The sequence below is a fragment of the Neomonachus schauinslandi genome, chromosome 10 (assembly GCF_002201575.2).
Source record: "Neomonachus schauinslandi chromosome 10, ASM220157v2, whole genome shotgun sequence".
NCBI lineage: Eukaryota > Metazoa > Chordata > Mammalia > Carnivora > Phocidae > Neomonachus > Neomonachus schauinslandi.
In genome coordinates this window covers 108,531,987-108,556,487 of record NC_058412.1, presented here as the reverse complement: position 1 = coordinate 108,556,487, position 24,501 = coordinate 108,531,987, and the positions used below count along the sequence as shown (strand labels likewise).

The 24,501-nt window shown below is 54.3% G+C and overlaps 3 protein-coding genes across 9 annotated transcripts in view; all 3 read right to left on the bottom strand.

The window, feature by feature from the left end:
- C10H20orf27 (chromosome 10 C20orf27 homolog) overlaps nucleotides 1-8,046 on the bottom strand; it is a 13,962-nt gene extending 5,916 nt beyond the window's left edge. For 3 of the 7 annotated variants that reach the window (XM_044918990.1, XM_021688892.1, XM_021688895.2), the window contains exons 1-3: nucleotides 7,921-8,046; nucleotides 489-578; nucleotides 144-260 (exon numbers count right to left, since the gene is read on the bottom strand). In XM_044918990.1, the coding sequence (XP_044774925.1) occupies nucleotides 144-162 (19 nt within the window). In that variant the 5' untranslated portion in view covers nucleotides 163-260; nucleotides 489-578; nucleotides 7,921-8,046. Of the gene's footprint in view, nucleotides 1-143; nucleotides 261-488; nucleotides 619-3,767; nucleotides 3,785-7,920 lie in introns of those variants that run through there. The other 4 variants (XM_044918988.1, XM_021688893.1, XM_044918991.1 and 1 more) reach the window with 3 other exon arrangements.
- Nucleotides 8,047-16,485: 8,439 nt separating this feature from the next.
- SPEF1 (sperm flagellar 1) lies at nucleotides 16,486-19,375 on the bottom strand. Its single transcript, XM_021689224.1, has 7 exons — nucleotides 19,267-19,375; nucleotides 17,949-18,060; nucleotides 17,459-17,615; nucleotides 17,226-17,265; nucleotides 17,031-17,091; nucleotides 16,709-16,832; nucleotides 16,486-16,593 (listed from the first exon to the last, which is right to left on the bottom strand). The coding sequence occupies exons 1-7, from the start codon at nucleotides 19,373-19,375 to the stop codon at nucleotides 16,486-16,488; spliced, it is 711 nt and encodes a 236-aa protein (XP_021544899.1).
- Nucleotides 19,376-21,824: 2,449 nt separating this feature from the next.
- On the bottom strand, nucleotides 21,825-24,488 carry CENPB (centromere protein B). The gene has a single exon (XM_021689009.1). It carries the CDS (start codon nucleotides 24,474-24,476, stop codon nucleotides 22,656-22,658), a length of 1,821 nt encoding a protein of 606 aa, XP_021544684.1. The 5' UTR covers nucleotides 24,477-24,488; the 3' UTR covers nucleotides 21,825-22,655.
- Between the last annotated feature and the right edge of the window lie 13 nt (nucleotides 24,489-24,501).

Below are 24,501 nucleotides of genomic sequence, written 5' to 3'. Positions count from 1 at the left end.
CACACACACACACACACACACACACACACACACACACACACACACACACAGAGCCAATGCAGGCCCTGCATGCAACAACACCCCTCCCGCCAGGGCCCACTGGAACACTCGTGCAAACCCTGCCCGGCCAGGAAGGCACTCACCCTTGTTGGCTGCAGCCATGGATGCCCTCCCTGCCGCGGGGTAAGACGCGCAGCTCCTGCCAGACAGCGCTGCTCAAGCCCAGCAGCCTCCCATACTCCAGGGACACCAGCAGGAGCCTGAAGGGTGGAGAGTCAGGAGGGCAGGGGTCAGGGCCACCCAAGGGCCCGTGGCTAGGGGAAAGCAGAGATGTCCCTTTAGGGAAGACACTAAGACCCAACCCTCTGCTGCTCTCAACAGCCAAGGGATGCCTGTACCCTCTAGCATGGGGGGCTTCTGCCCCCTACTCCCCACACTCCCCAAGAGCCCTCACCCCTGCCTGATGCCCTGCTGACCCAGAGCCTCACCAGCATGTGCTGAGCTGCAGCTTCTGCGTGCCAAAGCGTCGGTATGGGACTCTTGTACCCAACCCACCTGAGGCTGGCAGGAAGGACAGCCTGGAAAGGAAGGGGACATCACTGGCACTTTTCAGACGCCACTTCTCATGCTGGTAACCCCAAGGGCTCTACCCTCCCGCAGCCAGATGCCACATTGTCCAGGTTACACACCCAGTGCAGCTGGGACCAGGTCTGAGTCAAGAGTATGCTTGAGCAAGAGCGAGAATGGGGGCCCCCATAAGACGGGCCCTTGGAGGGCGCCTGGGTGGCTCAGTTGGTTAAGCGACTGCTTTCGGCTCAGGTCATGATCCTGGAGTCCCTGGATCGAGTCCCGCATCGGGCTCCCTGCTCAGCAGGGAGTCTGCTTCTCCCTCTGACCCTCCCCCCTCTCATGTGCTCTCTCTCTCTCTCATTCTCTCTGTCTCAAATAAATAAATAAAATCTTAAAAAAAAAAAAAAAAAGACGGGCCCTTGGAGCTTCCCTCCGGGTGATGGCTCAGGGCCATAGACAGAACCAGATGCCAGGTGAAGGGGCTGCCCCGTGGCAACCCACCATTCGGCCTCTGGCCTGATTCTCTGGGCTGGCCTCCTGGCTCAGCTCCCCAAGGGCAGCCACAGGGCAGGGACAGCAGGAGACACCCCTAGGAAGCCTGTGTGAGCAGCCTGGCTGTTGATGGGCCAAGCTGGGGCCATCTAAGCATCAAGAAGAATAATGAGTGCAACTGATGGAAACAGATGGAACATAAAATTCAAGCATTCACAGAGATTACAAAAAAAGCAAAATAAACAAACCCGAACCCTCATTTGTCACCACCGACAGTAGCAATACCCTAACTCTTCACTCTGAAAATTGGCAATAAGGATGGGTGCCTGGGTGGCGCAGTCGGTCAAGCATCCAACTCTTTTTTTTTTTTTTTTTTTTTTATGTTTTAAGATTTTTTTTTTTTTATTTGAGAGAGAGAGAGAGAGAGAGCACAATGGGGGGGGGGGGGTCAGAGGGAGAAGCAGACTCCCCGCCGAGCAGGGAGCCCGATGCGGGACTCGATCCCGGGACTCCAGGATCATGACCTGAGCCGAAGGCAGTCGCCCAACCGACTGAGCCACCCAGGCGCCCAAGCATCCAACTCTTGATTACTGCTCAGGTCGGCTCTCAGAGTCGTGAGAACAGAGTCCTGAGTCAGACTTCGCATTCAGAGCAGAGTCTGCTTGTCCCTCTCCCTTCCCCTCTGCCCTCCCCGCCCCCAACACACAGGAGCTCTCTCTCTCTCTCTAAAATAAATACATAAATAATGGGGCACCTAGGTGGCTCACTCGTTAAGCGTCTGCCTTCTGCTCGGGTCATGATCCCGGGGTCCTGGGATCGAGCCCCGCATCAGGCTCCCTGCTCCGAGGGAAGCCTGCTTCTCCCTCTCCCACTCCCCCTGCTTGTGTTCCCTCTCTCGCTGTGTCTCTCGCTGTCAAATAAATAAAATTTAAAAAAAATAAAAATAAAAATAAATAGAAGCAGGCTTCCCGTGGAGCAGGGAGCCTGATGCGGGGCTCGATTCCAGAACCCCGGGATCATGACCCGAGCCGAAGGCAGACGCTTAACGACTGCGCCACCCAGGCGCCCCACATAAAATCTTAAAAAAAAAGAAAGAAAGAAAGAAAGAAAATTGGCAATAAAGAGAAATAATTTGGCCTGCCCCTTAGCCTTTCCCATTACCAAGTCATCCTGGTGGTTAAAGGAAAACTCTTCTTTACAGAAGAATTCTCACTATTCAATAACAAAGGAATGACCAAATGCTAAGTAATTCTGCGATGGCCCAAGAAACCAAAGCTGGAGGCTGGGAGGCAGGGGATCATTGACCAGGGGGGCAAAGGTTGACAGAAGTAGGACACATGGCCTGGGGTTCTTCAGGGGACAGACACCAGTCTGCAACGGAGGGATGTGGTGTCAGCCACGTGCACCGGCAATCTCCTGTCCCTCACAGTGGGACAGCCTGAGCTACAGAGGCTTCCTGGGGGGAGGCAGCATGACGTCACAGACCACTGACGAGGGGGTCCTACCTGAAATGTCTAACTGGGATCTAAAGAAGCCCCTAGCTCCAGCTTCCTGCTGATTGAAAACGCTGAGGTGAGTGGAACACAGGAAATGACTCCCTGGGGAAGCAACGAAACAAACCCAGAAGGCAGAATGTTCTACAGGACAACTGACCCATCATTTTACTTTTTCCCCCAAACTGCAAGAAAAATAAAGGAGCGGCGGTCGGTCTAGATAGGGGGTGAGCGAGCTACAGCCTGAGGCGGCCGTCTGTTTTCTATAAGGTTATTGGTACACAACTGCGCTCCTGTGTTTCCGTGGTGTCTAAAACTGCTTTTGCACTCAAGCAAAGCTACTCTGAGTAGTTGCAACAGAGACCACATGGCCTGCAAAATCTAAAATATTTACTGTCTGGCCCTTTACAGAAAAAGGTTGCCAACCACTGCTCTAAATTAACACACAAAGAGACCTAGAAGGCAGGGTACTCGACGAGACAACTGACCTGGTTTTTTCCACCACATCAGCTACAAGAAAAAAAATAAATGGGGTAGGGGGTTTCTAACTACCTATTTTAAAAAAAGGATGTTTGGGGGATAATTGGGAAACGTGAATGGGACTGGATCTTAGGTGGCGACATTAAGAACCAAAAGCTAATCTTGTTAGGTGAGAAATGCAATTGTACTCTACAGAGACATATGTCCTTATTTTTCACTGAAGTATTTAGAGATGAGTCGCCATGAATGACCTTGGCTAATCTAAGGAAAGAAGAGAAACCACAGCGTGGCCTCACAGTTGGGGGCTGGGCCTGCGAGGTCTTAGGTACCAAGCTGCCCTGGGAGCAGGACTCAACTGAAGCCCGCCCAGCCACAAGCGCCTCATGGGCAGGGTAAACAGCTCAGGTACCAAGAGTCCCCAGGTAGGAGACCTAGGGAGGTACAGAGAAAGGCAAGGCTTGGGTCTCAGGTCCCAGGCCAGCACCCACCCCCTCACCGTTGGAAGCTAGCTCCCAGGCCCAGGGTACAGGGAAGGGAACTATGCCCTGACTTATCTCTGGTCAGGGCCAATCTGGAGTCAGTCCCAGAAAGGCAAGTTCCTTAGCCCTGGAATGCTCAGCCTGTCCCCTGAGAGCCTGGCCCTTAAAGAGAAGCCTCCCCCACCCCACCCACTCCAGCCATCCCTTGAAGCAGTGGATTCAGAACATGTGAAAAATGGGCAAACAGGGGCACCTGGGTGGCTCAGTCGTTAAGCGTCTGCCTTCGGCTCAGGTCATGATCCCGGGGTCCTGGGATCGAGCCCCGCGTCGGGCTCTCCGCTCTGCGGGAAGCCTGCTTCTCCCTCTCCCACTCCCCCTGCTTGTGTTCCCTCTCTCGCTGTGTCTCTCTCTGTCAAATAAATAAATAAAATCTTTAAAAAAACAAAAAAAAGAAAAGAAAAATGGGCAAACACAAGGGTACCAGGCCCTCTTCCTACCTCATGCAGAGGCTGCTCCAGCCACACGAGAATGACAGCCCAATGTCCACAAAGCACCCCCCCCAACTCCCAAGACACTTCCTGGATGCCCAGGTGAAACTCTTAACCAGCGGCTGGTGAGCAAAGGCTCCTGGGGTCTCCTTCCCCAAATATTCTGACCTAGGACATGCAGGGCCCCCTCCCTGTCTTCCCCACCAACCCACTGCCTATCGCCTGCCTGCGTCATCCAGGCCCTCCCTTTGACCAGGAACAATCCCCTGTCCCCCACCCCATAGCTTAGCCTCAGTCTCAGCCCCAGAGGACTTGTTTAGGGTAGCACAACCCTACCCCACCCCCTCTCATCCCAAGATAGGCCTGAAAATCTTTACAAGAATCCCCTTTGCCACCTCTGGGATCATTTTATGTTCCCCACCTTACCAGGGCAGTGACTTATGTTTTTGCCAAAGCCTGTGTCCCCAGTGCCCAGCCCAGCACCTGGCAGGGAACAGCTGTGTCCAGTTTATATTTGCTCAGTGAATGAATGACCAAACTAAGGGGAACCCAAGGATGGGCCTTGGCTGGGCCCTCGAGGTAGATATGACATGTCAAGGCCAATGACTCTACACCGGAAGCTCTCAGAAAGAGGAACTCCCCACCCCACTCTCTTAGCCAACCCTTGCCCCAGAGGGTACTCCCCTCCCCCCATCTCTTAGAGTGTGGCCTCCCACTGGGCATTATTCTGGCCTTGCCACAATCAGTTACTCCCCTTGAGATGGAATGCCCACTGAGGGCAAGACCAGCATCTCATGCACTGCCCAGAGCTCAGTACAGAGCAGGCATTCAGGCATGCCTGTGACCCTTGGGCAGTGAGAACACAGAGATGGAAGGCAAGTGACTTAAAGGGCCCAGAGGAGGCTGGAAAAAGCAAGCCTCCTTTCTCAGCAGAGAGCCCTGTCAGTTGCTGTTCCCTGGGAGCCAGATTCTCATCCAAACACAATTCCTCATCAGAGGCAGGAGGGGAGGGTATCCACTTCCCCCTGCTGCAGCTGTGTCCACAGGAACTGCTAGGTCCCCTCGCAACCCCAGGCCTCCTCCCCTGCCAGCAAAGTCCTGAATGTTGCCCAAGCTGCAGAGCCCCACAGACATAGCAGGGACATGGTCAGGAGCATGGGCTCCAGAGCCCAGCAGTCCTGGTTCATATTCAGGCAGCATGGGAAGTTACTTCGAGTCTGTGTGCCTCGGTTTCCTCATTTGTACCAAAGGAATAAGCAGTGACCTCTTCCTCTGAGGGTTTGGGGTAGCTGATATCTGAAGCTCTGATGCCGCTCCCTACTCCGCCCTCATCTTTGCAAAAGCAAACCCCAAAGGCCTGGTTTCTGAGGCAACAGCAATTTCAGGGCAGCACCAGTAAAGAGGCTCTTCAGGCTAATCCTGGAACAGTCACAAATGGCCCTGGGGGGGGGGGGCGGGCAGGGACTTCAGGCTTCTCAGAAAACAGCTCAAGGGTTGAGGGGCTGCCCTCCCCCTTCCCTTCTGCCTCCCTCCTCCCCCACTCCCAGGCCAGCCAGGTCCCCCAGGGATTGCCTGAGCACAGACTGCTGAGAGTCTTCTGTCCCCTTCAACCAGAAGAAGATGTGAAGAGTGTATATTGTGAGACATGCCCCCACCCCAACAACAAAAACAAAAGGACGCCAGTCCCCAGCTTAGCTGGGCTGTCAACAGGTCACCCGTGGTACCAGGAACAGTCACAGGATGAGGAGAGCTGGCACAAGGGCCTTGGGGGGCTTCTCTGGCTCTCAGTTACTCTCAGGAAAATTGAAAGAACCTTCTCTCTCTGGGAGACAGAGAGCTGAGGTCCCTCTCAGCTTTAGAGAGAAAGGCTGTTTCAAGGTTACCCTATCCAGGGCAGGGCTCAGCCAGGTCCCATGGAACCTCTGGCATGAGAAGGCCCAGGGATATGGCAAGTGAGCAAACAGCTGGACAAATGGGAGTTACAGAGAAACCCAGAGTTCTCAGCCCCCTAGACTCTGGCCCCACAGGGTCTAGCTGCTACTCCAGGCTGTCCCACACTGGGCCCCAAGGCTCCAGACTGGAGGGAGGGCTGAGACAGTCTGTCCATGGCAAAGTGGAACTCCAGAACATGCCACCCTGGTCCTCCATCCCACAGCTGCACCCCTATACCACCTCCCTGCCCTGGAAGCAGCCCCCAGATCCCAGGCACCACAGGCCCAGCTCCAGCTTGTCCTCTGCCTTGTGGCTGGGGGCATGGCCCCAAACTCTTGGGGCCTCATTTATCATTCATTCCTCCAGCTCCATTCCCAACCTGTTCAAGGACTTTCTGAGCCACAAAACTCCAACACCTTCCACCCTCCTGCCTCCACGGCCCCCACCCCACCCTAGCCCAGGGCTAAATCCTGGCTTAAGCACCCAGTCCAGCAGAAGCACTGTCCAGCCTCTCATTAAAGCTCAAGCTTGTAGGGGTGCCTGGGGGGCTCCGTCGGTTAAGCGTTCAGCTCTGGTCATGATCTCAGGGTCCTGGGATGGAGCCCCGTATCAGGCTCCCTGCTCAGCAGGGAGTCTGCTTCTCCCTCTCTCTCTGTCCCTCTCTCTCTTTGTCTCTCTCTCAAAATAAATAAATAAAATCTTAAAAAAAAAAAGCTCAAGCTTGTAAACAGAGTTCCCACTAAGACCACAATGACCTGCTGACTCCAGAACCTGACATAGGTCTGGGCACACAGTGAGGGGACTGCTTACCTAGAACAAGGCCTGAAAAGGCAAGACTGGATGTCAGGTGTGGTTGTGGCAGTTTTACATGAACTCTGTCTGAATGTGACTCCATTTCCTCCTCCCTCCACCAGGCCAAAAGTGCAAGGATAAGTATGGTGTTCTCTTTCTCACTAGCAGGGGTGAATTGGGGAAGAGACTCCCACCATCCCACACCCTGGTGTCTCCCTAAAAAGTGCATCCCCTCCTGAAAACCTCCCATTCCCTGATGCCCCCAGCTTGAGGGTTCTTAGACCCCTCTAGCCTCCAGATTGCCTGTCCCACCCAGGTCTTGCCCTGAGCCTGTCACCTGAAGGCCCCAAGAAGTAGAGGCCAGGCCAGGTCCACAGGGTTGCACTTGCCCCTGACCTTCTTCAGCTCCCTGGGAAGAGAAATGCCCTACCCCCACTTGCCAATGCCAAGATTCAAGAGGAAAGGCAACCCAAGGATTCTCTTCTCAGTCAAGCAGGGCTCCTGGTCCAGAATCTAAATAAAACCCCTCATTGCTGCGATGATGGGGAGGTGCTGGCCAAGTCCCCAAAGGCATCAGGGGCCCGGGTTTAGGACCCTGTCATCTCCTGCCTCCATCCCCGTGGGTGTGGCGCCCCATCACCGCCCCTTTCTCATCTTCTAGGGGGAGAGATGCAGCTAGACGCTGCCCTCCATCACACCCCTCCCGGGCTTCTAGGCAGCAGCTCTGTCCCTTAGAGATAATCCTGTGCACTCACCACCCTCACCTCTGCTGACGCAGGAGTCTCAGGAGCCCGCACTCCCCGACATCACCGCCCTCCTCCCTGAAGGTGTCCAGGCATGAGAGTCTCAGAAGCTACTTGTCCAAGGTCACACAGCGAGGCGGTGACAATAGCGGCGGGGGGGGGGGGGAATGCTGACAGTGCTGACCCCATTACGCCCCCGCCCTCACTGTGTCACACGTGCCCCCGACAGCGCGCCGCGGAAAACATGCCCGCTCCACCACCTAATGGTCGCCCACGGCTTCCGGGCTGACATTTCCCCAGCTCAGATGCCAGGGAGCACTCCCGGGTGCGGCCCCACAGCGGAGCCGCCGCCCCAGCAAGGTGGGGTCCCAGTTACCGACTGCCTAGGACGGGAGGGGATCCCGGCGAGCGGAGAGAAACCGGGAGATGTCGGGAGGAGAAGCAGTCTCACCGTGCAGGGAGCACCCCGGGGCCGGTCGGGCAGGGTCCACCGCGGCGGCGGCCGTGGCGGTCGCGGCGGCAGCGGGGGCTCAACGCCGAGCACGAGGAGGGAGCCCCGCGCCGCCACCGCCGCCGCCCGCCTCACGGGCACGCCCCCCACCTCCGCCCATTGGCCGACTGAGGGGGTGGGGCGAGGACGCTTCCGACCAATAAGCGGGCGCCAGAGAACCGCCAACAGGCGTTGCGCCACTGTGTCACGTGCAAGGGGCCCGCGGCTGCGCCAGACTAGCCCACACCTACCCACGGCTCAGCGAGTTCTCGCGATGAAGGCAGCTGGGCCGCCCGGCGTGGCACGGGGCTAGCGTGGGCCAGAAAGGGGAGAAGGAAGGAGGAGCGTCTCGAATAGTCTCCGCCCGCGTCTCAACTTCAACTGTGGAGTTTGCACCTCCCGCCTGGGCCCCAACTCGGAAGGGGGCTCTCCTGGCTTCTGTTTCCTCGAGCGGCCGTAAGGCGGGACTCAGAGATAGTGGGGCGGGCACCTGAAGGTCGCCTTTCTCCCTAGGCTTCCAGGCCCGCAACGACAATCGATATGGGCCTCGCTAGGTCCTGTTCCGGAGCTGAGGAACCCGCCATCCTTCCCACGCAGCAACCTCCGGGTTTCAGCCTCCTCCCCTTCCACTCATCCCCCTCCTCGGAGGAAGCGCTCTCGCGCTGACTCGAAACGCGTCCTGGGAGCCCGGCCGGCCCGAATAAGCATCAGAACAAAGAAGGCACGCGGGATGAGCCTCGGGGGACCGCAGCCCCTGCTCCTGGTCTCCATGGAGGCGGTCGCCATGGCAGCGGGAGGCGCCTAGCTCAGCGTCGCGGGGTGGGGTGTGGGCACCTGCGCAGAGCCCGGGAGCGAGAGGCGTGGCCCTAGGGTCTTTAGGAATTCTAGTCGCCGGCCGCCTGGCGGTCCTTGAAGAACAGTCCCCCCTCCCCCGTTTCACAGGCCGTGACAGGGTCCCTAAACTGCCTGCGGGGAGCCATCCGTTGCACGAAGTTCCCTCCTTACGATCAATGTAACTAGGGGAGAGATGGTATGGCGGGGCTGAGGATCGGCTTCCTTTTAGAAGGACCTCGGTCCAAGGCTCCTATCCTCCACTGGTGTCTGGTCTCCTCACTGTTGGCAAATTAATCTTCCTAAGCTATTGTTTCCCTCACACCTTCCCCTGCTCCAAAACCTCCGTGCGCTGGGACTGTCTCCAGCAGAGCTTCACAAACTTTTTAGAAGCATTTTGGGTGATTCGTGCGCACTCTGGCGTTTGAGATACTACCCTCCAGCGTTGGGCATTGGGAGATTTCCACATTCTGATCCCAGCCCATCCACTTCTGCCAGGTGCTTTCTAACTACCCAGCCCCACCATTCCATGTGCCCCACTATGCTCTCCCAACCAAAAATAAATTGCATTCCCATGTCTATTCTATTCTTCAACGTTGAAAGTTGGCAAACAGTGGGCAAAGCGGGCTACAAATATATTTTGTTTAGCCCACACAGGACTTTTTAAAATTCTAATTCTTCCTCTTCTCCTCTTTTTCTTCCTCCTCTCCCTTTTTCTTCTCTCCCTCTTCCTCTTTTTCCTCTTCCTCCTCTTTCTCTTCTTATTGCCCTTTTGAAATATCAGATCTAACTACATGGACTCACATTCTAACCTGGCACCAGAGGCTGGCACATCAACTTGCTGATGTCCCCACCAATCCCTATTTTCTCACATTGATTTTACCTTCTGGGTCTGTGCAGACATTGATTTCCTGATACCCTCCTTATGCTACCTTTTTACATAGAATGCCCTTCCCACTCTCCTCTCATAGGCAAAACTCACCCTCCCTTCAAGACCAAGTTTTAAGGTCTTTCTAGACAACTCTCTTCAAAACTCTCCCTGGTGTGGGCTCTTTCAAACACAGAGACTGGCTGCTAACTGGGCACTGCCTGGGGCCATTTCCTAACTGTCAACTCCTTTAAACAAATATTTACTAAGTGTATATGGTGAGCAAGTTACTGTGCTAGGCTCTGGAGTCACAGGTACTTGCAGTTCAGGATGGGAAGTACAGCACACAAAAAAAGCTGTGGTTTCTTGTCCCTGCCAAACACTCCTCACACTCCTAAGTGCTGGGCAGTCTCGCTGACTAGCCAATTGGAAGGACCTGCAATACAGAGCTGTCCATGCCTGGGGGAGACTACAGGCTCCCAGGGAAGGCCCCAAGGCCACAGTAAGTGCAGATGGTTCTGAAAAGCTTCCAGGAGAAAATGTGATTCTTTGTGCCGGGAGGAAGCTAGATTAGATGGTACATGGCTGCCCCATTGCAGTTCAATGGGTCTGTGTACCAAGAAGAGATGCTAAACATCAGAGTGGTGCCCAGGCCCTGGGACTTCCTGTGTAGAGGGCCTTAACAGAGCTTTGAGGGAAGCCACAGACTCCCTGGAGATTGAGGCTGTATGGGAAGGAATTAAGAACAACTCCAGTTTGGGAGAACAGATTGAACACCTGTAAAACATCCATTCCAGCTCCAAACACATGGTATTATGGACTCTATTCTTTTTAATAAAAATTAAACAACTGTAACCTTGTTGGAAAACTTCTGGGCAGTATCTAATAAAGCTGAAAATGCCAACGCTTTGACCCAGCAATCCACTGGTTTGGTTACATACCAAAAGACGTGTATACAAATATTCATAGCAGCATCATTGGTAATAACCCCAAACTGAAGATGACCTAAGTGTCCACCAACAATAGAATGAATTTTAAAAACCCGTACTGTATTCATACAATGGCCTATTATATAGCAATGATGACGAAGAACAACCTCTACTGAATACATGCAGCAACCTGAATGATTCTCACAGACAATATTGAGCAAAAGAAGCTGTGCCCAAAAATAGTATAAACTGTATTGTATATTCTAGTACCTGTCTTCGTAAGCATACATATGTATTTCTCTTGGGGATATACTGAGGAATGAAATTGCTGGAACATAGCTGTTGGAGCTTTATAATGTATCAACTTAGCTATGGTGAACTACATTTCCCAGAATTCCCTGACAATTAGGGTGGGCCACAACAGGCATTTTTGCATGAGATTTGGAGGGTGGAAGAAAAGCAGTGGATGTATTGGTACACTTGCAAAATCTAGGCAGGAGGTTTGTAGCCCATAAACTTTGTTACTGATCTGCTGGCTCATGTCATTGAACTGGGATAACAGTCAGGATTGCACCTACTCCCCTTTTCCCTGGATCCCCCTTCAGTTTCTTTTGACTCTTGGGCCCGATAACAGAGGGCACCGGCCTCACCTGCAGGACACCCACATCATCAAGTTTGGAGGTAGTGAGAACCAACACGAGTTCCAGTTTGTCATCAAAGGTTCCATCTTATGCTCATGATTCCAGCTTGTCCTTTCTCTCCCCCACTTTATATCCATCTTTCCCTCCCAATGATCTGACCTGGGGACTTTAAGCTCCAGCATCAGACGTAAAACAACAGTTTTACAGAGACTGTTTGACAATTACCCAAAGTCAAATTCCTGTAACAAATCCTTTTCGCTTCTGCAATTAAACCCTAACTGATACAATAGCATAGGGGTATGTTTAATTTCATATGAAATTGCCAAACTGTTTTCTGAAATGGTTGTACTCATACTCCCATCAGCGGAGTACAAGAGTTCCAGTTGCCTCACATCCTCATCAATACAAAAATTAGCAGTTAGTTTAGTAAAAACATGACACTGTGCAAACCAAAGCAGGGCAATGGGCCACCAGTCTTCAGCCTCTGCTCTGAACCATGCCCTTGTGGAGGAAATTTCACAATATCAAGATCAGAAATGCACATATTCTTCGTCTTAACAAACCCACTTCTGGCATTGGTCATGCAGATATACTTGCAAAGAATACTTAACTATAAATGTATGAAGTTATTCATTGTTACTGTATTGTTATTAATAACAGAAAGTTAGAAACAACTTAAATGTCCAGATAGAGGACCGATTAATTACATTTTGTACAGACAATAGAATTTTATATGACTTTAAAAACAAGAAGTTTTTGGGGCACCTGGGTGGATCAGTCATTAAGCGTCTGCCTTCGGCTCAGGTCATGATCCCAGGGTCCCGGGATCGAGCCCCACATCGGGCTCCCTGCTCTGCGGGAAGCCTGCTTCTCCCTCTCCCACTCCCCCTGCTTGTGTTCCCTCTCTCGCTGTCTCTCTCTGTCAAATAAAATCTTAAAAAAAAAAAAAAACAGGAAGTTTTCAATGTATTGATATGGAAAAATCTTGTATTAGTTGAGGTTCTCTGGAGAAAGTAAAAGGAGATAATATAGAGACAGATGATACAGGTGATACAGATAGAGATTTATAAGAAGTAATTAGCTCATGTGATGAGAGAGACTGCCAAGTTGCAAGATCTACAGAATGAGTCAGCAAGTTGGAACCTAGGAGAGGCAAATCCAAAGGCTGATAGGCTCAAGACACAGGAAGAATTGATATTTCAGCTAGAGTCTAAAGGCAGGGAAAACCAATGTCCCAGTTCAAAGGCCATCAAGAAGAAATTTTCTCTTACTCAGGGAAGAGACATCCTTTTTTTTTTTTTTTTTAAGATTTTTTATTTATTTATTTGGCAGAGAGAGACACAACAAGAGAGAGAACACAAGCAGGGGGAGAGGGAGAGGGAGAAGCAGGCTTCCCACAGAGCAGGGAGCCCGATGTGGGGCTTGATCCCAGGACCCTGGGATCATGACCTGAGCCGAAGGCAGACACTTAACAACTGAGCCACCCAGGCACCCCCAAGAGACATCCTTTTTTATTCTATTCAGGCCTTCAACTTATTGAATGAGTCCCACCGATACTAGGAAGAGCAATCTGCTTTACTCAGTCTACCTTTAAATTTAAATGCTAATCTCATCTGAAAACACCCTCACAGAATGTTTGACTAAATATCTGGGCATCCTGTGGCCCAGTCAAGCTAGCATATAACATTGACCGTCATATATCTATAAGAGATCATATTGAGTGGAAATCAAGATACAGGACAGAGTGGGTAGTATGCTTCCCCTTTAGGGTAAAAAAAAAAAGAGGGGGTGCAGAATAACAATAAAAGTGCATATTTGCTTGTATTCACAAAAAGACATTCTGGCAGAATGCACAAAAACTAAAGATAAAGGTTAACCCTGGGCGCCTGGATGGCTCAGTTGGTTAAGCGTCTGCCTTCGGCTCGGGTCATGATCCCGGGGTCCTGGGATCGAGCCCCGCATCGGGCTCCCTGCTCAGCGGGAAGCCTGCTTCTCCCTCTCCCACTCCCCCTGCTTGTGTTCCCTCTCTTGCGGTCTCTCTCTCTGTCAAATAAATAAATAAAAATATTTTTAAAAAATAAGAGTTATAGTATTATAATGTGTGATGTAATCCACTTTCATATTTATTCCCAAGAAACATTCAATAAAATTCTCCATTGTTTTGGGGATTTAATTTTAGGGTGTCAAATATGATTTTAGATTCAGGCATATCTGAAAACTAGGAATAGCTGGGGTTGGGGGAGGAACTCAAGGAAGAGGAGTTCCTCTAGGACTTGGCCCAGCCTCTGCCATGGAGGGAGCCAGCAGACTCTTGAGGGGGTGACCCCTACCACCAAACCTGTACTCTGAGCCTACCGTGCTTCTGTCAGGTAGAACCATGCCCTACCCCACCTCCTTGACCCCAAGCCCCTCTACAAACCATTCCTACCAGCTGCACACACAGGAGTCTACAGGTGTGGTCCATGACGATGGATTCAGAGAACAGAACTCTGGAGACTCCATGCAGACAATAGCAAGAAAACAGTGCTAGAGCTGGGATCAATATGTGTGAGGGCTGGTGGTTAATTTGGGGAAGGGGGGCGCCTGGGTGACTCAGTCATTTGGTGTCTGCCTTTGGCTCCGGTCGTGATCCCAGGGTCCTGGGATCGAGCCCCGCGTCGGGCTCCCTGCTTGGTGGGGGGCCTGCTTCTCCCTCTCCCACTCCCCCTGTTTGTGTTCCCTCTCTTGCTGTGTCTCTCTCTGTCAAATAAATAAATAAAATCTTTTAAAAAAAATTGGGGGAAGGTAGAAGATCAGGCTGACACCAGTGTTAACCTAAGACCAGGCTGAGTGCAGGGAAGAGGCTCAGACCAAGGTCAGGAGTAGTCATCAATTTTTATGTTTATTTATTATTTGAGGAGCTCAGGTAAACAGAATTGGACTGCACATACTCCTTAGTTCATGACACTCTCCTGCTTGTCCTTAAACAGCCCACTAGGAACATCTGTAAACCCACCACCTGCCCAAGGACTAAAACATTACAAATAACTCATGTGCTTCTTGCATCTCCGCCCTCCGCTTCCTCTCAGAGGTAACCACTATTCTAGCTTTTATCTTTTTATTGCTTTTTCCTCCCTGTGGTAGACAGCTTCTAAAATGGCCCCCAATGATCCCTGTCTCCTGGTATTCACACCCACATGTACCTCTCCGCTTGAATGTGGGCTGGACCTCATGACTTACTTCTTTTTTTTTTTAATAAAGATTTTATTTATTTATTTGACAGATAGAGACACAGCGAGAGAGGGAACACAAGCAAGGGGAGTGGGAGAGGAAGAGGGAGAAGCAGGCCTCCCTCTGGGCAGGGAGCCTGATGCGGGGCTCGATCCCAGGACCCTAGGATCATGACCTGAGCTGAAGGCAGGCACTCAACGACTGAGCCACTCAGGCGCCCCCTCATGACTTACTTCTAATAAATAGGATACAACAAATGTGATGGATGTCACTTCTGTGATTACATTAGATAAGACTGCAACTGCCATCTTGCTAGCAGACTCTGTTAACTCTCTCCTTTGCTGGCTTTGGTGAAGTAAGCTAGCATACTTACTGGATGTGACCACATGGGAAGGAAAGGAGGGCAGCACCAGCCAACAACCAACAAGAAAATGAAACCCTCGGTCCAACAGTCCACAAAGAACTGAACTCTGTCAACAACCAAGTGAACTTGGAAGTGAATCCTTCCCCAGTCAAGACTTCAGATGAAACCACAGCTCTAGCCAACACTTTGATTGCAGCCTTAGGAGAAACTCTGAAGCAGAGGACCCAGCTCGGCCATGCCTGGACTCTTGATCCACAGAATATATGAGATAATAAGTGTGTGCTGTTTAAAGCCACTAAGTTTGTGGTAATTTCTTACACATGATAGACACTAATACAAGTTATTTTCAATTATTTTCTATTACAGAGAATGTCACTATGAACATTGCTATACAGGTGTGGCAGAATACAGAACACAAGAGCTTAAGTTTCCCCAAGGTATATGCTGAATATATGTGTAGGAATAGAATTGTGGGGTCTCTGAATGTTACTAGTAGTCAGTAAATTATCAGGGTCACATCATGGCCAGAGTGTCTTGGTCAGGTTGAGAGTCAAGCTTGGCTTCAGTCCATAGAATTAGGGAACAGTCTGTGAGCGGGGTTGGGAGTCATACAGAGGACAGATTTGGGGGTCAGTCCATGGACAGGGTTGAGGGTGAGGGTGAGGGTGTGTTTACACTTGGGGAGAATGTGAAGCCTAGGTTTGGAGTTGGGTTTGGACAGTGTTGGAAGATTCTGTGAGGGTGGGTTTGGGGGTCAGTCTAAGGCCAGAGTTAGAAGTCAGGCTGTTCTAGTGCACAAGATCTGACCCCTGTGATATCATCAACCTACCAGGCAGTGGCCACCCAGGGACCAGGTGCCCACAAGGTGAGACCCACTCTGGGCCTACAAGGCTCTTTCACTCAAAAGGGGGGTGGTGGGGGAGTGCAGCATTAAGAGGGGCAAGAAATCTGGACAGAGAGAGAAGGCAGTTGCTGGAAAGATAGCACAACTTCTTTAATGGGGGCAGTGTGATCCCATATCTCCCAAGCATTCTCAAAGGTCCCCCCACAGGAGGGGAGGGTGATTGGGACAGACACAGCCGATGTCTTCCCCACTCCCGGCTGAACCTATTCCTCACCCCTTCTTCTCCAGCTGCTGTGTTCTCCATCCTCGAGTTGGGTCCCAGATGAGCTCCCAGGAAAGGCAAGGGTCACCCTCAGCTGCCTGGGGCAGCTTTCCCCACGGCCCACAGCACAGAGAACTAGGCTGGATGGAGATGCCGCGGTCCTCAGAGCTGGGCTGGGACCTGTTTCTAGGGGTGTGGACCGAGCCGGGGCACCGCCCCCCAAGGCCCAGGGCAGGGAGCACCAAGGCGGAGTCCCTGGTGTTGGGCACTGCTTTGGGGAACATGCGAGGTCTCTGCACGTGGCTTCTGGGTTCTGGAAAGCGGTCCATTCTCCTGACCCGGGTGGAGTGGAAGGAGGTGGCTCAGTCCAGGGGCTCTGCTCTGAAGGCAGGCCTCACTGCCCCTGCCCCCATATTCGCCCTCATCCCAAGGGAGGGCGCGCTGGCTCCCCAGGAGGCTCATTGGAGCTGCTGGCTCTGCCGGCCCAATCGTCCGTCAGTAGGTCGGTGGGTGCGTCGGTCGCGGTGTCTGGGCTCTGGCGGGTACTAGGGCGTCCCCGCGCGGCCTGGGCCACCGCTCACCGCTGCTTACGCTCTGCCTGCTGGAGCCGCCGGGAGAGGTCGTCGATGCGCACGTTCTTGAGCTGAAGCAAGTGCTCCAAGCGCCTCACCTTCATCTGCAGGACCTGGGCCATGAGGCACAGAGGCGAAGTCAGCGGCCTGCTGCCCTCTGTCCCCACCCGTGCAGGCCCTAAGCCCCCACTGCCCCACCACCGCCCACGCCTTCCCAGTCACCCTCACCTGCACGGTCTCCTGCGAGGCCAACAGCTCCTGCTCTTTTTCAGCGATCTGGAGGACGAAGCTTGGGTCGCCCTGCACTGCCTGGCTATATCCCGGAGGCCGGGGCGCGGGCGGCCGGCCCCCCCTGGGGTGGGAAGCAGCTTAGCGGAGGCCCGGACCTGGGGCCCCACGCTCACCCTTCCAATGCCCCTCGGCCAGGCCTTCCCTTCTCCCCCAACCCCCGTTCCTGCTTCCCAGGAACAGCCTGCCCCCACCCTTACCTGCCAGCCCTGTATTGGGGGATCACCAGGCCTGGGGAGATAGGAACTCCCAGCTTCCCTACCTGAGCTGCCCCCCTCCCTGGGGGTCTGGGGCACCTTCCCCTCGGGCCTTCTGGGACAAACCTGAGAGGAGGCAAGTGAAGGGGTTGGCCGTGCTGGAGTCCTATTTTCCTGCCTTCTCCCTCCCTCCCTTCCCCCACAGGTAGGACAGAAGGAAAGCTGCTCCTGGGAGGGAAGACAAGTAAAGACCACTTTACCCACATCCATGTAGCCAGTGCCATCCTGGGGAGCCAGCTCCTGAAAGAAGCCCCAGGGTTGACTGTGAGGTCAGGCTCGCTCATCCCCAAGGAGCCCCATGTCTCTTCCTTGGTCCCCAAGGCCAGGCTCCCTTTGCCAGACACCCTTCCCCCACATCTATCGGCAAGGCGGGGCTTCCTGCCGCCTGGGAAGCTCCCGCAAAGCAGTGGGAGAAGCTTGAGTGGGGTGGCACCTGTAAGGAGCTGGTGCGCTGCTTCCTGAGCCTCTGCCGCTCCTCCAGGCGCTGCCTCAGCGGAATGAGCACTAACTCCACCACGCCCGGCGCGCATTGCGCGATCTTGCGCATCACATCCTCCGGTACCGAGAAGTTCAGTTTGTTCAGCACCTTCCTGGGAGATAGGCACCGGGATGGCGGACTGGGTCTCGGGGGTATGAAGTGAGGGGCGTGGAGGAGAAGGAAGTGGTGCAGCCCTGGGGGAATGAACCCGATTCTGGGGTGTCCTGTTTCCTTGTCTCCTCCTCATTAAAAGAATCCCTTGATTTTGTTACCGGATTCTGACTGCGCTGTCCCTCCCTACCCTGCCACCAACAGAATACCAGCCCGGGCTTTGGAGACCATAGGAAGTGTGGGGGGGGGGGGTCGTGCTGGGGCAGCCCTTCCTGGGATCCCGGGGTTGGGGTAGGGGATGGAGATTCCGGTAGTGCACCAGGCATTCTGCTACCTGTTTAGGTGACCCCAATTGCTGAGCTTCTGTTGGAGAGAGTTGGCAGGGACATAATTGTGCATCTCCACCATCTTGGGGAAGTAAAACTTGATGACTTCTGCAACCAGGACTGAGGGAATGGGAACAGACATGGATGGGGCGGGGGGGGGGGGGGGAGCAGGTAAGGGAAAAGGAGTAGGGAGAAGATGTGCATGGGATGGAAGAATCAGGGGTTGCAGAGTGGTGGGGCCAAGCACAGAGGTGATGTGGAAAGGAAAAGGATGATAGGGAGGGAGGGGTGGTGGAGGAGAGGGAAAGGGATTCAAGAAAGCAAGATCAGAAATCAATGATCAGCCTCCAGCATACCCCAGAGGAGTGGCATCCCATCCCCATCAGCTCAGGCATATGAAAACTAAGGTCTCTGGTCCTCTAGTAGAGAATGAGTCTCCAAGAGAGCCCATCAGGGGCCTGGGGGCCCACCCTAGTCATTTACACGGATACGCACGCACACACTCCAACACCAAAGTCCCAAGAGTCACAGATTCACACAAGCAGACACATGTGATAAGATCCCCCTACAGATATGCACATAGGACAAAGTGTGTAGACACACAGGACACACACATGCCCATACATACACAGGCCCACATATAGCACACACACATACAACACACAGAGATGCACAGACACATGTTTCCATCACTGAAGTTCCAGGAGATAGTCACCAACACACACAAGCACAATAAGTCACATAGGCAACAATGTACCATACAGAGACGCATATTTCTGCCATTAAAATCTCAGGAGACAGGCTTAGACACACAGACACCTAATAATCACAAAGAAACACATATGCACATAAGACCCCCTACATGCATACAAGACAGAACATATCAACAAACGTATGAACATACACATGCTCAGACTCCCACAAGGCAGATATATAGAATACAGCAATGAACAAGTACACACACAGAGAAGCACAAAAACATACACAGATACACATCTTAGTCATTAAAGTCTCAGGAGGGAGTCACAGACACACACCATCATCACCACCACACATGCATAAAGGATAGAACAAGGGGACATACATATGGACACACACATACTCATATTCCCACAGATACAGATAGAAACACACACACACACACATAACTGAAGTTCTAAGAGATAGTCAGACACCCCCCAACACACACATACCCAAACGCACAGAAGCACAAAGAGACATATGTATACAGACCCCTTTACACACGTACATACAGGACAGAACGTGTCAACAAACACGGACACACGGGACAGACACACAGGAGCGCACACATACTGAGGTGCACACCTCCGTCACTGAAGTCCCTGGAGAGATTTCGCTTGGGTCGGGACAGAGGGATGTTGTCTACCCACAGGTAGAGCTGGTGCAGCGCCTCCTCGTCCACGCTGCCCGCCATCGGCACCCTCGGCAAGGCAAGGCCGTTCCAGCCGTGCAGCGTCCAGCCCCAACCTCAGGCGCCTCTTCTCTCGCCACTGAGGGCGACCAGACCTGCCTCTGCCTCTCCCATCCAGAGACTCTCCTCCCAGCTGGGAGCAGCCATATTGTTTTCTGAAACCATAGCAACTATCCTTGGCGGGGCGGGGAGCAGGGGTTTCTGGGAGTTGTAGTTTTCTCTCTCTACTTACTCTCAGGCCCCAGCTTTGAAAAGGCGTTTAGATGGCCTTGTCTTCCCAGTATCTGCGCCCAACGCCACCTGATTAGCCACCGGCCCACTCTGAAACCTGTCAAAGCCAACCAGGCCCTCAGAATCCCTGCACCAGCCTCCCCAGGGCTGGGATTCCCCTTCTGGATCCTTTAGCGATCAGTCCCAAGTGAAGGCAGCATCCCAGTGCTTGTCAGCTTTATCTGGGCGTCCACTGTTGATCATCAGCTGCTTCCCACCTGGATTGTGTGATAGGCTGTGTGACAGTGCCACCTTGCCAGGTCCCTCCTCAGAGCTCTGTGCTATTAGGGCCCTCACTGCTACTGCCCTTCCCAGCAGTGTCCTGGTAGGGCATTTAGTATGTCACCCAGATTCCCAGGGAGAATACTAGGGCTCAAGGCCAGTGCCTTGGGCAGGTTATTTAACTACTTAACCCTATTTCCTCCTTTGTGAAGTGGGAATGGTTCTCGCCCATTTGTCCCAATGGGGTAGTAGGGAGGAAAATGGGAAGCGTATTTACAGATCTGCATTTGTATGGGGACTGGGGGTATGGAAGTAAAAGCTTGGAGAGCTCCTGTGGACACTTCCACAACCCCTCATCTCCCTCCAAAGAGCTATTCTTCCATGGGTTAGAAATGGATTTCGGTAGCCAGTTCCATTTCAAAAGAGCACTCCTTGTAGAAGGCTTAGGGATATGGGTCCTTCCTTAGTGAAGGGACACAGAGTAGCAGTAAAGAGGCACTTCCAGGGTCAGCCAGAGAAGAAAGCTTGCTTCCACCAAAGACTAGCAACGTGGCTTTGGGCACATTACTAGACCTCTTTGTGCCTGTTTTCTCATGGTTTTACCTACCTTATAGGGGATTTGTGAGCACCTAAAGTGCTTAGCACAGCACTTGGCACACAGCAAGGGCCCTATTAACATCAGTTGGTGCTATCATTAATGAGATGACCTCAGTTCCAGCAGAAGAGGAGACAAATGGAAATGATTTGCCTTGTTGGTATTTGAGGTGAGGGACCGAGTTGAACAGGGAGAAGACTACTGCTCCCCCCTTACTCCAGAGCAGGCGGGGCGGGGGGCGGTGGCGGGGGTAGGCTGAGCTTCCTTAAGACTTTCTTGTTTCCTCCTCCACAGCTCAGATGGAGGTGGGGGATGACGGTAAGGAGAATCCCAACTCCTTTTTGCTATCCCTTAGTTTCACTGTCTTCAAGGCCTACAGGGTAAATCTGAGTGCCGGGAGTGTGGAAGGCCAAGTGTGGAAGTGTCACCCTACCTTCTTGTTTTAAAGTCATACATAGTGGCCTTGCCTTTCTAGAAGAGACCACACCCAGGGCAGGCAAGGGACAAAAGACCTAGACATCCCCCCCTTAACATTCCAGGGTGGAGAGAGGAACTGAAAGGAAGTGGTGGGGAGGGAACCACAGCGCGATGTGCCAGCCCCAGGGGAGGTGGGAAAACCGGTTTGGGGCCCAGAGCTGCCCGGCCTCCTCAAGCCCAAGCCCTCCCCTGGCTGGAACCGCTGGGGCCTGAGGGCCTCAATGAGGGAGGGGCTGGGCCGGGAAAGGAGAAAAGGGGTAGGATCAGCAGAGACACCAGTCTTCACCTTTGGACTGGGGTACCCCCAGCCTCTTGCAGGTGCAGTCTATCCCAGGAATTTTATCTTCCTCCTGCCACTGTCCCCAGGATAGCCACCAGGCTTGGAGATGCCAAACACGGGAAGGTCTAAAGGGCTCCCTCTTAAGGCATCAAAGGTAAACCAAGGGATGCCCTGTATGTCCCTCCAGACTCCAACCTGGACCACAGAAGTTGCCCCAGCACCCCTCTTGCTCTGTCCTCTGGCCCCACTCCTGCAAGGACCTTCTTTAATGGGCTCGACAGGCCTAGTTCCCAGTTTAATTTGGTCCAACAGAAATAGTTGGCTCCCTCCCTCCTCTCCTAGCTAACTGACCCCAAGCTTCTTTCTAACCCCAAAGCAGTGCAAGGCCTGGCTTTCTTCAAACCCAAGCAGGTATGTTGAAGACCCTTTCATCCCCAAGCCTATATAATATTTAGATATGGAGGTGGCCCCTCGTCCCAGTCAGGGCCAAAGCTGCGGCTACCCTTTCAACACTTGGTTCCATGTCCCACCAGAACAAGGACCAAAGGGAACCAGGGAAGGACGTGTTCCCAAGACAGACGCAAGCCCAGACCATGAAGGATGCACCCTTGGCTGTTAAAACGTTCACCCCCACAAAAGGGGGGTGGACGGATTTATTGAATTCAGACTGGGAAAGGAGTGGCTGGATGGCTGGACTATGGGCCCAGCCCCAGGCCCCCTGCCCAGGATAGGGCCCTGCCAGAGAGGGAGGAGAGGCATGGGGCCTGTGGCTACCCATAAGGGAAGTGCCCATTATCACTCCCCTGGAGGGCCTCTTGGGAACCTCCAATCTGGAAAGAAAACCAAGGGCCAAAGTAACCTGGACTGGGCCAGAGAAAGGGACTGGGAAGATGGGGAAGCAGGCAGAGGCAGGCTCAGGAGCCTGCGGTGAGTTAGACTGTGCTTCTCAAGGCGGCCCAGGGGCAGGGGTAGGGGGCTGCCAGCCTTGTGGGGGCCTAGGCTGGACCTTCCTCTGGAGCCCTTCCCAGAATGGCTTTGGGGTCCCCCCCACCAAAGACCTGGTGTGGACGGCAGAGGGGAGAGGCACTCTCCGGCCGGGAGCTTCCAGGGCCCATCCCTGGCTGCTCCTGTGGCCTAGTCCACTGATGGCACGGTGTGGTAGCACCGGACAGCTCCCCACCCTCCCCACCTGGTCCCCCACACCCAGGGGCAAATGGGGAGGAAAGAGGACTCTGAGAAAGAGGCAATAAGCAGGCAGTGAGGCTGACGCCAGCCCCGGGCCCTACCGAGGTGGCTGGGCCTGTCACAGGGCCCGAGGAACATCACTAAAGGCTCTGGAGCTCCCCACTCTTGGCTCCATCCACAGCGGCTGCCCGGAGAGTCCTCTGCCCTGGGCTGGTGCTGCCACATCCGGGTCGGGCAGGACTAGGCCCAGTGGCTCAGCTTTGATGTCCAAGACCCCGAACTCCCGCCTGCCTGGCGTGGTTCTTCCTGGTCACGTGGACCAGATCGTGTTCCAAGTGAAGGATGTGGCTCTGCACTCGGTCGTCAATGGGGAAGGAAGTCAGGTACCTCTTGACCATAGCGAAGTAAGCCATGGCCTCCCCAAAGCTGGGCACGGGCACCTCGTCACCATCCTCCTCATCATCCTCATCATCTTCATCATCTTCATCCTCCTCATCTTCCTCCTCTTCCTCACTGTCAGACTCAGAGTCCTCTTCGCCCTCCAGGAAATGGAGGGTAGGGCACTGGGCCTCCTCCTGGGCACTGTAGCCCCCGAAGCTGCCACCAGCTTCCACTACCCCCTGGGCCCAGTCCTCAGCCTCCAACCCCTCAGAGGAGCTCTCTTCCTCCTCTTCCTCCTCCTCCTCCTCACTGTCATCAACATCACCCTCCTCTTCCACCTCCTCTTCCTCCCCCAACTCCTCTCCTTCCCCCCCTTCCTCCTCCTCCTCGCCTTCTTCTTCCTCCTCCTCCTCCCCTTCACCCTCCTCCTCCTCTTCCTCCTCTTCCTCTTCCTCCTCGTCCTCGTCCTCCTCTTCCTCCCCCTCACTCTTGAGGGCGGTGGTGATGGCGGCATCTGGGCCACCCCCGAAGCCGGCCTCGCGGAAGCAGGCAGCGATGTCCGAAGGCTCCACTGCCTGCCAGGCGGCGGCCACGAAGTGCAGGGCCTCCATCAACCCCAGCTGCAGCCCCGAGCGATCCTGGCCCTCTAGCGCGGCCATGGCCTTGAGGAGCATAGCCTGGCGGTAGTGGCCCTTCACCTGCTGGACCACTCCCCGCTCCAGCGGCTGCACGGTGCCCGGCGGGAAGAAGGCCAGCTGTACATGCCGCAGGCCCGAGGTATCCAGGGACTGGGCAGCCAGGCGGCCCGCCAGCAGCAGGACTCGGCGAGACTCCGCGGCCATGCGAGTGTCCAGGGCCTTCAGGTACTTGGCCAGGGCCTGGGTGGTGACACCGCCCTTAGAGTTGGCGGTGTAGTCGCAGGGCAGGCCGGCTTGGCCTGCGCGAGGCTTGGCCGACTTGCCGGCCACGAGCGGGGGCAGCTTCTCGCTGCCGTCTGCGTTGGCGCACAGCAGGACACTCAAGCGCTGGGTGGCCCTGCGTGCCCGTCCATCGCTGCCGCACAGCCCCGCAGCCTGGTCGGGCAGGAAGTCGTACCACAGACTGGTCTCGATGGCGCTGAACACGTCCTGGGAGGCGTAGCCCTCGGCCACCGACGGTGGCTGCTCCTCCCGAGCGCGCCACCCCGTCGAACCCCCGCCGCTGCCCTCCGAGGGCACCGCCGGCGGGCTGGCGGGAGCCGCTGGGGCCCGGGGGGCAGCATTGCGCGACCGGGCGCGGGCCACACCGCTGCAGGACACCACACCGTGGCGCCGGCGGAAGCGGTCCAGCCAACCGTTGGAGGCGGTGAAGTCGTCCATGCCCAGCTCCTCGGCTATACGCAGCGCCTTCTCCTTGAGGATGATGCCCTTGACGGGTAGGCCAGCGGCGCGGATCTGCTGGAACCAGGCGATGAGCAGCCCCTCGAGCTTGTCATAGGGGGACAGCTTGTTGGTCTTGCGGCAGGTGGAGGCCACACCGTACTTGCGCTCCGACGCCAGGATGGCGCGCTTGTTCTTCAGGATGGTGCTCAGCGTGGACGGCGGGATGTTGAAGCGCCGCGCGATCTCGCCCTTGCGCAGGTCCGGGTTCTCCTCCACCTCCTGGATGATCCGCGACTTCTCCCGGAACGTCAGCTGCCGCCGCTTGGGGCCCATCCCGGCGCGCCCCCCGCCCCGGGGC